This window comes from Microtus ochrogaster, unplaced genomic scaffold, assembly GCF_000317375.1.
Source record: "Microtus ochrogaster isolate Prairie Vole_2 unplaced genomic scaffold, MicOch1.0 UNK82, whole genome shotgun sequence".
NCBI classification, from domain to species: Eukaryota; Metazoa; Chordata; class Mammalia; order Rodentia; family Cricetidae; genus Microtus; species Microtus ochrogaster.
In genome coordinates, this window is record NW_004949180.1 from 353422 (window position 1) to 367642 (window position 14221).

The following is a 14221-nucleotide window of genomic DNA, read 5'->3' on the forward strand; positions in this document are numbered from 1 at the left end:
TTTTTTGTTTTTTTTTAATTTGGGTTCTGGGGGTTGGGCTCAGTCCCTTGTGCTTGTGAAGCAGGCAGGCACTTTGCCAGCTAAGCTACATCCCCAGCTCCATGGACATTTTTTTTTTTTTGCTCCAGCCCTGTATGGGCAGGTTTTTTATAAAATTTTCACTGTGTTGAGTAGAGTCCTAACGATTCCTGAGATACACATTGTTCTGATGCAAAACATTTGGCTTATTTTTAATGGCGTTTATCTTTTTTTTTAAAAAGCAACTTATTGGTATTTCTTTTATAGGTATTCTTCTGGCCAAACTACAAGTTTCTCAAATCATTCTGCTCTATTCTTTATACTCCTACTTCTTGCTATAAATTTGGCTAAAAGCACTTAGCCGGTAAATTCATGACACAGCCTGAATGCCGTTTTTGCTCTGAAATTTCCTCTAAAATATAAACTGGTCTGTTGATTTAAGCTCAGGTTCCCAGTCTCAGGGCATGGATAAAATGTAGTCCAGCTGTTTCCACAGGTTAACAAGGGTGGTGCTTAGCCCAATTGCCAATAGAATCGTTTCCATGGAAACCTCATCTGCACAGTATTTACTGTCTGCACTCTCATCTGTATTCTAGTCCTCTGAGCCTCTACCACAATCACCTGCTAAACTGTGCTTTCAGCATATTAAGCTTTCTGTCTTTTCAGATTCTTTCCATGAACAAATTCCCAGGACTGTTATTGCATTGTTCCAGGTGTAGCTGTAGTCAGTTGCCCTACAACGTAACACCACTTTCTACTAGCCAGCTCTCTCTTGTTACAATAAGTACCTAAGATAATTTATGTATGGGTAAATTCTGGTTCACAGTTTAAGACTTCAATCCATATTTGATTTGCTCTCTTGTTTTGGACCTGTGATAAGACCACTCAAGAATGGATGTCAGTTGGTTCCATTGTACATGGAGGAAGAGCATGATGGTTTTTCAGTACTTGAGAATGCCAAGTTATGGCTGGAGAGATGACTCAGCAGTTACTAGCACTTACTGCTCTTGCAGAAGATGGAGGTGTGGGTCCCAGCACCCTGTGGCATCTTACAATGTCTATAACTCTTTTAAGAAAAGATCTGAAATTCTCTTCTACATTACATCAGCACAAAGCACACTATGGTGCCCATACATATATGAACACAAAACACTCAGACATTGAGTAAATAAATCTTTTTTTAGTTAATATGATGTAATGGTAGAGCTATCCCCTAAGAATACAAAGGAAAACCTAGGAAGTCAGACGATCTGTGGCAGGTTTGGGGGCCCCTGAAAGGAGCAGTGAACTACATAAAAATAATGAAGCTGAGGGAGTGAGCATAGACCGCAGTAAAGATTCTAGAACGTCAGAACTGCCAGGAGCAGGGAACACCTGCAAAGAAAACTACGGGCAGTGTATGTCCCTGTAAGAGGCTGAAAGAGTGACAAGACAAGCCCTAGGTGTGGCTACCCAGACCCCTGGCTGTCCACACTTGTTAGGGAGCATCCTGAACACCAGCTACAGAAAGGATTTTATGTTTGTCCTGCTGGAGCACCGGCCTTGGGTTTGTCTGATCCCATCTTTCTATGCCCTCTTGGAATACAAACGTATGCTTTTGCTTGTCCCATTACTGATTTTCAGAAGAATAGGATATGTGTTTTTGATTTCTTACAAGGAATCACAGCGAAGTCTGTCTTCTGTCTTAGAGACTCTGGACTTTTTTTTTTTTTTCAAAGAAAATTTCAGGGATTTATTATCTTGTAAATGATCATACAATTTCCTTAGCTCTGAGTAGTTTATGTAGAAATAAACACTAGTAAGAGAGGGTTTAATAATAGCTAAAAATGTACAACAATATTGAAATCAGAAATGTTTTAGACTGTGTGCCATGGATTCAATACTTCTCAGTGAATAAGGAAGTCAATTTACAACCTCCTCAATGGAATTTTTTTTAAAAAAAGTGAAACAGAAAGATTGGATTAAAAATTCAAAGAAAATGTTTCGGTCAACATTGATTTTTCTTCCCTCCCCCCACAAGGATATTTCAACTATCACTCAAAAGTTCGGTGGCACATTCTTTAGTAGGTCCTTAAGGCAATATATTTAAAATAATTTACAATTTGATTTAATGTTATCTATCTTAAAACACCACCTCAAGCCGGGCGATGGTGGCACATGCCTTTAATCCCAGCACTCGGGAGGCAGAGGCAGGCGGATCTCTGTGAGTTCGAGACCAGCCTGGTCTACACAGCTAGTTCCAGGACAGGCTCCAAAGCCACAGAGAAACCCTGTCTCAAAAAACCAAAAATTATAAAAAATAATAAAACACCACCTCAAAATAGATGCTCAAAATAATGCCCGAGACTCCGGGCTTCTAAGCATCGCCAGACACAGTGAAGACTGGGAACTCTTGGAGGACAAAATGTATTTTGTTTTATGAGGTGGATATAGGCCTTGAGGAGCCAAGAGCAGATTGTCATAGTTTAGGTCAACAATTTCCCCCAAAATCTTGGTCCCAGATTGACAACAGTGGGAAGTGGTGATCAGTGGGAAGTCTTCAAGTCACTGGTACTGGAAGAACGGTGGGACCCTGGTCTCCTCTCTGTCTCTCACTACCTGGCCATGAACTGAGGGCTCTATTTACCATGTGCTTTGGCCATGATGTGCTGCCTTCACACAAACCCAAAGCAACAGGGCCAAACAGTCATAGACTGAGACCTCCATAACCAACCCCAAACAAACTTTTCCTCTTTTTAACTCATTATCTCAAGAAACCACTAACAGTACTGGGAACCTAACAATGAAGGCACAGCAAAGGGGGTGTCTATGAGACATTTATGGGATACAAGTAAACCTTGGAGAAATGAGGAGGACCAGTATAGGTGTAAATTAGACAGATTCCAAATCCAGTAAAACTTTCCCCAAACTCATTATAATAAATTCCATCTCAAGGGCTGAGGATGTAGCTCAACGGTAGAGTACTTGCCTACCATAGTGAAAGCCTTGATTTTGATTCCCAGCACCAAAAGATGAAGGAGGAGGGTTGTCTCAATAAGAAATAGTATCCCATTTTATTAGATTATAAGAGTTAATAGCCACTTATGATTTATCTTGCATTTCTTCTCAAGTATCAACAAGCAAACAAAATTTTCATCTTTTACTTCTCATCCAGAATTAGATGAGGTAGACTCAAGATACACTGAGGATATAAAGTCTAAAAGAGCTTGATTTAAAATTGCACTATAATCAAAGAAGCTTATATAACAGCAAGCAAAGACAAAGCAGTTCTCTAAGTACCAGATGTTATTCAAGCATACGTTATTGTTCTCTATACCTGTCAGTTTTAGTTGGTCTGTAAAAGTAAACTGTTTCAACATTACTTCCCAAAGGAGAGGGTTGTTTCTTGGGCTCCTTTTCATCCATATGTAAAAGTAGGTTAACATCGGCAGTTAGTGTTAAAATGTTTGCCTCTTTGCCTGACTCCTGAAACATACATACTCCGTAAGTATTATGTAATCTTTAAAGCTATTTTAAAATCACACAATCTTGGATATGGAATGTTCCTCTTAGAACTGGTGTACATTCAAATCTGATAACAACTCCCTCTGTAGTGTCCCTTACAGTGAAATGGTCAGCCACCCTCTCTCTGCTTTAGTATACCCAGGGACAGAAAGCATTGTTGTTCAAAATAAACTTTTTTGAGACAGGGTTTCTCTGTATAGCCCTGGCTGTCCTGGAACTCACTCTGTAGACCAGGATGGACTCAACTCAGAGATCTGCCTGTCTCTGTCTCCCAAGAACTGGGATTAAAAGCATATGCCACCACCACTGGCTTCATGACAAACTTTTGATGGTTAGGGTAGCTCTGCTGAGTTCTTCCTTATAATGAGTCCGAATCTACCACCTGCTTTACCCTCTTCTACATGTTTCTTCAAGTATTTATTATTCCCTAAAACCATCGCTTTGCTAAATCGGACACCTCAGTCCCATCAAAGTATCATCTAATATGCCAACTCTTTTGCTCTCCATCACACTTGTTCAAAGATCCTTTTATTGTCACCCAGAAGCACCTCAGTCAGAAAACACAAATACTAGAACAAATATACATAACGACAGTGTGACTTCCTCTTCCTACAGCTTAATTTTCCCTTAAATAGCATATAAAAGAGCCAATCACCTAGACAGAACAGAACTTCCTGTGACAGAGGGTATGTTGTATATCTATACTTTTCATTTTCATCAGGGCAGCCACTAACTTCATAAAGTTATCAAGGCCCTGAAACATGGCTGGTATAACTACAGAACTGAACATTTAATTTAGTTTTTACTTAAGTTAATATAAGTAGATACACACTGATTTTTTTTCTTGGTATGGTACAGGGAACTAAATTCTGGATCTCATGTATGCCAGATGAGAACTCTACCATCTTAGAGTTCTCAGTAACAACATCCTCAGGCCATATTTATTATTTATTTAAATAATAAAATTTAACTATTATCCTATGTATACACCATGAGTTACTTACTATCTGTTAAGTTAGTTAAAACTAACTTGAGATGGCTCAATGGGTAAAAGTGCTTACTGACATGCCTGATGATCTGAATTTGATGCCTGGAACCATGTAAAGGTGGAAGGCAAGAACTGACTCTATAAAGTGTACACACACAAATAGCTCCAGTTTCTTAGGCTCTGATGAGCTGGTTATATGCTAATGTACACATAAAGAGTAAAGGAAGAGAGGAAGGGAGGGAAATAGGAAGGGAGGGAAGGAAGAAAAGAAGGAAGGAAGGAAGGAAGGAAGGAAGGAAGGAAGGAAGGAAGGAAGGAAGGAAGGAAAAAAGTCATTTGCAAAAGTAAACAAGCTGGGCCAGCATGGCTACAGACCAGGAAACCTGGTACTCAGGAAGCACATTTGCAAGCACCTTAAGTTTGAGGCCATCCTAGCCTACAGTGTGTTTTAACCTCAGAGGTTAAAACATAGGTGGGAGGAGTAAACAAAACAGAATGCTGGGAGGAAGAGGAAGTGAGCTCAGACTCGACAGCTCTGCGCTCTGGAGCAGAGATGCCATGCTCCCAGCTCCCAGGCAGACACACGCGATGAAGACCCAGGATGGACATAGGCTAGAATCTCCCTGGTAAGCCACCTCGTGGGCTACACAGATTATAAGAAATGGGCTAGTCCAGGTGCGAGAGTTAGCCGAGAAGAGGCTAGATAGAAATGGGCCAAGCAGTGTTTAAATGAATACAGTTTGTGTGTTGTTATTTCGGGCATAAGCTGGCAGGCGGCCGGGGTGCTGGGGACACAGCCCCGCCGCTCTTATTACTACAGTTTAGGCTACATGAGACATTTCAAAACACACAAAAAAATAAAATAAAAAATAAAAAAAAAACCAGAAACAACAACAAAAATAAATGTTTTTAGGACCCAACAACAAAAATTATCATAATCACATATTCAAATATCAATAAAGGTCTCAATTTAGGTATATCATAGCATATCAAATCTGTTCTTTCTCCCAAATAAATTCCTGATCTGCTCCTCTCTGCAAAGTCAAACCAAAATCAAATCTGCTGTTCACTCACTCACTCACTCACTCACTCACTCACTCACTCACTTATTTCCAACTCAGGAAATACCAAACCATCCCAGCTGCCAGGCCTAACACTCTGGGGTCATACTTGACTTGTCTCCAGTCTTTTTCCCACACCTCACATCCAAACCTAGCCCTGTAACTTCGCTGTCTGAGCTGTTAGTGCCTCAGCTCCATCCTCGTGGCTGTCTGCCCATCACCAAACCTTTGCTCAAAGGATATACTAGAGAAGCATTCTCCCCTGCAACTGCAAACCCACTGTCCCGTGCTCTGACGATGGTCATCCTACTGTCCCGTGCTCTGACAATAGTACTCTTTACTTAGCTACTTGCTGTAGAAGAAAGCCACAAAAAGGAGTGGGTATTTGTTTCACTCTTCGCTTTATCCCTAATGATTGGCACACTAGAGACCCAGTCCCACTGCATGCAATGCCAAGTGCCTGCAGGCCAGTTATCAACAGGTTGAAGGAGGATGATTGAGCCCAAAAATTCATGGCTAGCTTGTGCAATATAAGGAGACCTTGTCCTGAAAAAATTTATAAATAAATGAATAAAGAGGAAGCATGGAGCTGAAGAAACGGCTCCGCGGTAAGAGTACTTGGCTGCTCTTCTAGAGGACCTAGGTTCAATTCCCAATACTACCATGGCAGCTCAAGACTGCCTGAAACTCCAGTTCCAGGGCTTCTGATACCCTCTACAGACACACATGCAGGAAAAATACCAAAGCACATAAAATAAAAACAAATAAGCAAAAAATAGTAATAAAGAGGAAACATGTATTCATTGGATGATTGATAATCCTACAAACATTGTATTTGGAAGCATTCAAGTATTCACTGGGTGAATAATAGTCCTATAAATATTGTATTTGCAAAATGAAACAGTCAAGGATACAAAAGAAACATAAGCAGAAATGACCATACATTAAGGAATTACATAGAATTTTTTTTTGTTTTGTTTTTACAAATAAAAACAAGTTGAGAAGAGGAGAAAGAGTTGCTCATCTTGTGTTAAGTGGCCAGTGTAGCTACACACCTTTAATCCTAACACTTGTAAGGCAGAGGCAGGCAGATCTCTGTGAGTTGGAGGCCAGCCTGATATACAAAGCAAGTTCCAAGTCAGAGTTGTTACAAAGAGAAACCTTGTCTTTAAAAACCAAAAAAAGAGACACTGAAATCCAAGCAAGAAGTGAATGCCCCTTGTAAAACTAAAGCAAAAGAAAAGACTCTGCAAGCCAAGAAGGCACTGCTGAAAGGGGTCCACAGTCACAAAAACTACAGTACCTACCAGAAGCCCAACATACTAAAACTCTGGTGGCAGCCCACTGCCCTGGCAAGAGCACCTGCAGGAGAAACAAGTTTACCATCATCAACCCAAGCACTGAGTCAGCCATGAAGAGCTCTAAAATGCTGGCTTTCTAAAACCTTATTTTAAAATATATAACTGAGGCAGAGACAGGAGGATCTCTTTGAGTTCAAGGCTAGCCTGGTCTATAAGAGCTAGTTTCAGGACAATCTCCAAAGCTACAGAGAAACCCTATCTCGAAAAATAAAACAAAACAAAAACCAAATAGATAAATATCTATATATAAATATATATATATAACTGATAAACCTGAAACAGTAGAAGAATTTAGCTTTGCAATTTTCAATTCTCTGCCTCTATGAAGTCCCTGGGTTCACAGCTCTACACATGCAACTTAATTTGTCAGAGTCTTTTTTTTTCTTGGTTTTTCAAGACAGGGTTTCTTAGTAGCTATGGAGCCAGTCCTGGAACTCACTCTATAGACCAGGATGGTCTTGAACTAACAGAGATCCGCCAGCCTCTGTCTCCCCAAGGCCACCACCACCCAGCTTGTTGGTGCCTTTAATTCCAGCACAGGGGAGGCAGAGTCAGGCAGATCACCTCTGAGTTCGAGGCCAGGCTGGACTACAAAGTGAGTTCCAGGACTGCCAGGACTACAGGGATAAACCCTGTCTCAAAAAAAAAAAAAAACAATTAAAAAAAATAATTTTGTTAGCTACAAAATCTCCACTCCTAGTAGCTGAACAAGCTCTGCAGATGATCCAGGACTGGAGGGTAAGCTCAAGCTTTGGAGAAACTGTTGAAACTTACCAAAGAACAGTTACCACAACATAAGCCAATAAATGACAAGAAATGTATCATCACAAACTCAAAGTGTACAAATGATGCATCAACTATAAAAATCAAACAGTACTTCTGTCTTCAAATACAAAAGAAAAAGTAAATACTTTCAATGAATTACAACATTAAAACTAAGCAAACCATGAGTACATTTTGGGGGGGATTAAAACTGTAACCCCCCGCTTCCAATTCGCAGATCCCTTTACTTCAGTATCAACATGATTTCATTCCTAAGACTTCAATTAAAAGCCCTTCATTTTGTAGCTGACAGGAACTCATGGGAGAGCACTTGTCTAGCATGTCTAAAGTCCCAGGGTTAACTTTGTGGTTAAACAACACAAAGCACTAAATATCTACTATTTATTTGGTTATTATTTCTGAACTGCAATGATGTATATATTAAGTACCAGACAGTCCTACTTATTTCTCTCATTCATCTTTTTGCTCCCTACAAAGATCTTGGCATATACTGGACAATGAATTGGCATTCCTGGGGAAAAGAATGAGTATTGACTCTGAGAAAATTCTATTTTTTTTTTATGGTTCTAGCCCTAGAGGAGATCACGAATGGAGTTGAAAAATAAGACAAACACATGAAAAGTTTTTCTTTAAAAAAAACTATAAGAAAATTAAGAACATCACCTGGAAGACTATGATAATTTATTTTTTCAAAACTGGTGGGCAAAAGGAACTGTGAATTCTGACTATAGTGAGATTATGAACTTGTAGTTCGCCTTGGTATCTGAACAACACTCTATTTCAATTTAAAAAGGTAAGTGACACAGCATTCATTGCACACTAAAACTATCAACAAAGGAAGGGCTACATGACTACAGAGAATGCTAGCTTTTTTTAAAAAACGTTTCATACACGCTTTTAAAAACCAATGGACGATCCTGAGAAAAAGTACCAACATTTTATATACACCGTGGTCTGCTGGATTCAGGACTTCACAAAGGTTCCAAACAAAGTCTCTTAGGAACAGTATGCCCTAACATACCATTCCTCGCCCCCCCCCCCCCCGCAAAGAGCCTATACTCTGGACAACAGCCTGAGAAACTGTTTCCAGCACCCACCCGTAAACCTATAACGTCCTCTCTCTCCCCTGGCTGGTATCAGACAGCCGCATCTCCCTCCAAGGGAAAAAACAGAGGGCGGGGGAGGCAGAAGAAACTCGCTCGGGGAAATCTACCGAGGAGGATAGCAAGAGAACCCTCGGACTGAGGGTGGTGTCCCCTCGGTGCCAGCTCAGGCACCCAGAGTACAAGCTCGCACTTCCCCATCCCCAAAGTCACGCCCCTCGCCGGTTAGACGGACCGAGGACTCCAGCAACAGCCCCGCCACCTGTGCCGCACCCTGTCCCCGCAGCCCGCGAAGAGGAGGCGGCCGTCCCGTCCCACCCGCCGCAGCCCCCCTTGTGGCTTCTCTCCCCTCCCCGTCCACAGTGCTTAGTGACAGGTCCCGGGGGAGGAGACCGCAAATGCACGCCGTCCAGGACTCCCGGTGCAACCGCGCACAGACGCCCTCCAGCCGGCGCAGGGGTGCAGACCGAACGTTCCGGACGGTCACGGGGGGGGGGGACAGCGTCCAGGCCCGGCCCTTCCCCGTGGCCCACGCCGAGCGGGGGTGGCACTTACTGCGGAGGTTGTGGATTAGCTCCGAGTGGCTGGCGCCGCCGGATTTCCAGGCCATCGCGAAGCACACCCGGAGCAGGTACAGAACCACCTTCAGCGCGGCGACGGTCCCCAGCAATTTCCCCAAGAGTGAGACCACCTCCCACACGGTCACCGCCCCGTTGGTGTCCCCGCTCGTGCGGCCGCTGTAACTGCCGTCGCTGCCGCTGCCGCCACTGCGCGCTCCCGGCATCCCCCGCGGCACGCATGCGCTCTGTGACGCCGCGCAGCCCCGGGGTGCGGCCGGGAGGGGCCGGAGGCGGGGGAGGTCTGGAGAGGGGGAGCGGGTGGGTGGCGGCCCGGTGACCGTGGCGAGGTCCGGCTAGTCAACGCTGCTGGGTTCCCCTGGCTGAGGCTCGCGACGGCGGGGTGGCGTCCTGCGCGGTGGGACTCCTTCCTGGCTGCGTCCCGGCTGACCCAGCGCGGTGGCGGGATGACGGGTCCTACGTGTGCCTCCGCTTTGGGCTCCGCAGTTGCCGCTCCGTCAGCCCGGGCTCCGCAGTCGCCGCTCCGTCAGCTGTTGCGAGCAGCGGGTCTGCTCCTATGACCGTCCAGATTGCTAGATAGTGAGCTACCTCCGTTCTGCCTTACCCAACCCGGTGCACTAACATTTAGGCTGGTAGAGTCAAGGCTTCTGGTGATGGGGCCAGAATAATCAATTTATCAGAGCCCGACAGCAAACGCCTTCTCCAGCGCTAAGTCCACCAGCTTCTGTCAGAAGGACGGTGCTGACTAAGCCGGCTTTAGGGCTCTGGTTTGTTTTCAGCTCAAAATCAAGGTGGAAAGATACAAGGGCTTGGGGTTAGAGATGCTTTTCTAGTTGAGAACAAGACTAGCTGAGAGCTATAAATGGTTACTAAACACCACAATATCCTATGGTGAAAGTGTTATTCTTCCCACCCAAGTGTGAGTTTCAACCGACAAGCCTCACAAGTTACACCTTAGACTGAGCAGTAGCTTTATTCTTTCCATCTCTGCTAGGTTCTGAGACGTTGACAGGAAACACTGTCTGCTGCTTCCAGAATGTGCTAGCTAAAACTGAGACGCAGCCATCAACTCCAGTAAACTTTTTTTTTTGTTGTTGTTGTTGTTTTGTTTTTTTGTTTTTCGAGACAGGGTTTCTCTGTGGCTTTGGAGCCTGTCCTGGAACTAGCTCTGTAGACCAGGCTGGTCTCGAACTCACAGAGATCCACCTGCCTCTGCCTCCCGAGTGCTGGGATTAAAGGCGTGCGCCACCATCGCCCGGCTTCCAGTAAACTTTTAGGAAGGAAACGAAGCTATAAGACACAGTGCTGTGCTATGGCGTCAGAAGCAATTTCCAAATTACAGCGCTTACCAAACTTCGTCACATGAAACACACTCAACCTGCTTCCCATCCGAAATGTCCATTATCTGTTTTCATGGATCCTTTAACTATTAATGTCCATGTTCTTCAACATTAAGAAGAAAGCAATGCCTGGTAATGGTGACAGAAGCGTTTAATCCCAGCACTTGGGAGGCAGAGGCAGGCAGATCTCCGTGAGTCCGAGGCCAGCGTGGTCTACACCGTGATTTCCAGGACAACCAGCTTCTACAAGAATAAAGCAGTGAGTTTTAGTTCGTTTCCTGGCCGGCAAACGTTCAGTCTAGACACTTCTTGCCGTTAAGTACTTTCACTTGATGCCCTTTCTTGCATGGATCATGATGATTACAGCTGAGTTTAATCCAGTCACCTTTTCCCACACCTCAGTCTGTAACACCCAACCTCAGGTGAGACTGTTCAGAGACTTGAGTTTCTCATTTGTGACTGATTGGTCACTGTCTCATGCAAAACCCATTTCAGTGACTGGCATGTTGTATGGGGGCAGAAATGTCCAGGGTGGGTAACAGTCTTCATAATTCTCATATCATCGCCCCATTTAAAGAAACTGCCATCAGTTTTGAATGTATAAAGGAGAATAGAAGTACCAATAAATGGTCAGTGGTGGGATTAAACATGCCTTTAATCCCAGCATTTGGGAGGCAGAAGCAGGCAAATCTTGGTGAGTTTGAGGCCAGCCTGGTCTACAGAGCGAATTCCGGGACAGGCTCCTAAGATACACGGAGAAACCCTGTCTCAAAACAACAACAAAAACAATACCAATACGTCCTTCCTTGTTGTAATAAGGGCAGCAGGCTACGTTCCTGGCACCCAGCTGCCTGCACGGCTAGCTTTACCCGAAATAATTACACAGAAACTGTATTCTTTTAAACACTGCCTGGCCCATTAGTTTTAACCTCTTATTGGCTAGCTCTTACATATTGATCTAACCCATTTCTAATATTCTGTGTAGCACCACGAGCTGGCTTACCAGGAACGATCTTAACCTGCGTCTGTCTGGAGTGGGAGAATCATGGCTTCTTTCTCCCAGCATTCTGTTCAGTCTTCTCCGCCTATCTAAATTCTACCCTATCAGAGGGCCAAGCAGTTTCTTTATTTAACCAATGAAATCAACACAAAACAGAAGTCTCCCCCATCACTTCCTCTTGAATTTTGTAGGATTTACATACTAGTCATGAAATCTATGATTAGAAGAACACCAGTGGGCTGGGAATATGGAAGAGACCTTACCTTCCAAATGAAAGATCTCAGGTTCCCTCCCTGGAACCATCAACAACAGACAACAGAGGCCATTTAATGGTCTGGACTTTCTAGATAATAGTGCTGGGCCTCGTTAGAACAACATGGGCTGAAGGGATCTGGAAAAGATATTCAAAGGCATTGATCTTTGAAGGTGGGCAGGGTTATTAGAAGTAGTGAACAGTGGAGTGTATTATAGGTGTTACCAACAGCACGGAGGCAACATAGAGGGTTCATAGCCTGGTGAGACAGTTCTCAACAAACACATTATTAATTACATATATAAGTGAAACTGACTAGGCGTACAGAGCAAGAAAAACGATTAAAACTAAAACCAGAGGGCCTGGAGAGAGGGGCCAGCAGTTACGAGCACTGGTTGTTCTTCCAGAGGACCTGGGTTCAATTCCTAGCACCTGCACGGTGACTGACAAAACCTTTTGTAATTCCAGTTCCAGGGGGATCCTACACTCTCTTCTGACCTCCTGAGCATCAGGCACACATGTGCACATACATACATACATGCAGTGCACTATGAAACTAGAGTTCCAGATTCTAGTCTGTGGCTCTTCCAGTGTATGTTAACCTTGGATCAGAAGTGGAGGAAGTTGAAGATACTAAGTTGCTACCTTCGTGAACATACTTTCAGGATAATTTAAGGATTATTTTTCCTGTTGCTGCAGTCCTGACCCAGGACCTGGGATCCTAATCCTGTGCTACACACTTAGCCCTCGCTTAGGAGGTTAAGCATTTTTGAAGGTTTATTTTATGTGTATGAGTGGTTTGCGTTGTTTGTTTGTTTAAAGGGTCTCACTATATAACTCTGGCTGTTCTGGAACTCATCATGTGTTGTAGGAGCCTGCTTGTTTGTTCACGGCTGCCCAGACTCAAAATAATCACACAGAAATCCGTATTAATAGCAATACTCTTTGGCCAATAGTTTAACGTATTGCTAGCTAGCTCTTACATCTAGAATTAACCCATTTCCATTATTTTATATTTTGCCACGGGGTTCGTGACCTACTGGCAAGGTGCCAGCTGGCAGATTGCATCTTTCTCCTGTGGAAGCTCCATAGTGTCTCACTGACTTTGCCTTCTTTCTCCCAGCATTCAGTTTCGTTTTCCCACCTAGCTCTACTCTGCTAAGCCACTGGCCAAAACAGATTATTTATTAACCAATAAGAGCAGCACATATACAGAAGGACCTCCCACACCAATTATGTAGGTATGTGTACCACATGTGTACCAGTGGATGTTAAAACCACTACATCAGTGTAGGTGCTGGGAACTGAATCCAGGCCCTCTGGAAGAACAGCAAATGCTGCTAGTGGTTGAGTAATCTCTCCAGCCCTGAAGTTTTAAAAACATTTTCTTTTTTTTAAATATTTATTTATTTATTATGTATACAATATTCTGTCTGTGTGTATGACTGCAGGCCAGAAGAGAGTACCAGACCTCATTCCAGATGGTTGTGAGCCACCATGTGGTTGCCGGGAATTGAACTCAGGACCTTTGGAAGAGCATGCAATGTTCTTAACCACTGAGCCATCTCTCCAGCCCCTAAAAACATTTTCTATGTGCAATGAAGTTCAACAAATTGCTTGCAGCTGGTACAAGGTATTTCCTCTTGCAATTTTTTTTTTTTTTTTTTTTTAGTCGTAGATTTTTCTCTGACAAGGCTAGGGAGATGACTCAGCAGTTAAAAGTATTTGCTGTTCTTCCAGAGGACTGAAGTTGACTCCTTGGTTCCCACATAGTGATGACTCACACCTGCCTATAACTCCAGTACCAGGATACCCAGAGCCACTCCAGGCACCTGCCCCCATATGCACAGATATGTGGTGTGGGAGGTCCTTCTGTCTATGTGTTGTTTTTATTGGTTAATGAATAAAGAAACTGGCTTGGCCTATAGTATGGGAGGAGGAAGGCAAGAGTTAGAGAGTAGCCATTGAATGGCCAGAAATAGATGCTGAGAACTTTACCCTGTAAGCCACAGCCACGTGGTGATATACAGATTAATAGAAATGGAGTAAATTAATATAAGAGTTAGGCAATAAGAAGCTAGTGATTTAATTAATATAGTTTCTGTGTGATTATTTCAGGTCTAAGCTAGCCGGGGAAGCTGGAAACCGACAAGCCGCCCCCTTCCTCCTACCAATATGCAAACACATACTTAGGAATAACTTAAAGTAAAAATAAAGCTATTTTCAAGGACT

The 14221-nt window shown here is 43.4% G+C and overlaps 1 protein-coding gene across 2 annotated transcripts in view; it reads right to left on the reverse strand.

Moving 5' to 3' along the window:
- The window catches only part of Pcmt1 (protein-L-isoaspartate (D-aspartate) O-methyltransferase), a 34297-nt gene extending 24403 nt beyond the window's left edge, over nt 1-9894 (reverse strand). Inside the window, exon 1 of one of the 2 annotated variants that reach the window (XM_005370630.2) lies at nt 9374-9894. In XM_005370630.2, the coding sequence (XP_005370687.1) occupies nt 9374-9602 (229 nt within the window). In that variant the 5' untranslated portion in view covers nt 9603-9894. The remainder of the gene's footprint in view (nt 1-9373) is intronic. The other variant, XM_005370631.3, reaches the window with a different exon arrangement.
- Between the last annotated feature and the right edge of the window lie 4327 nt (nt 9895-14221).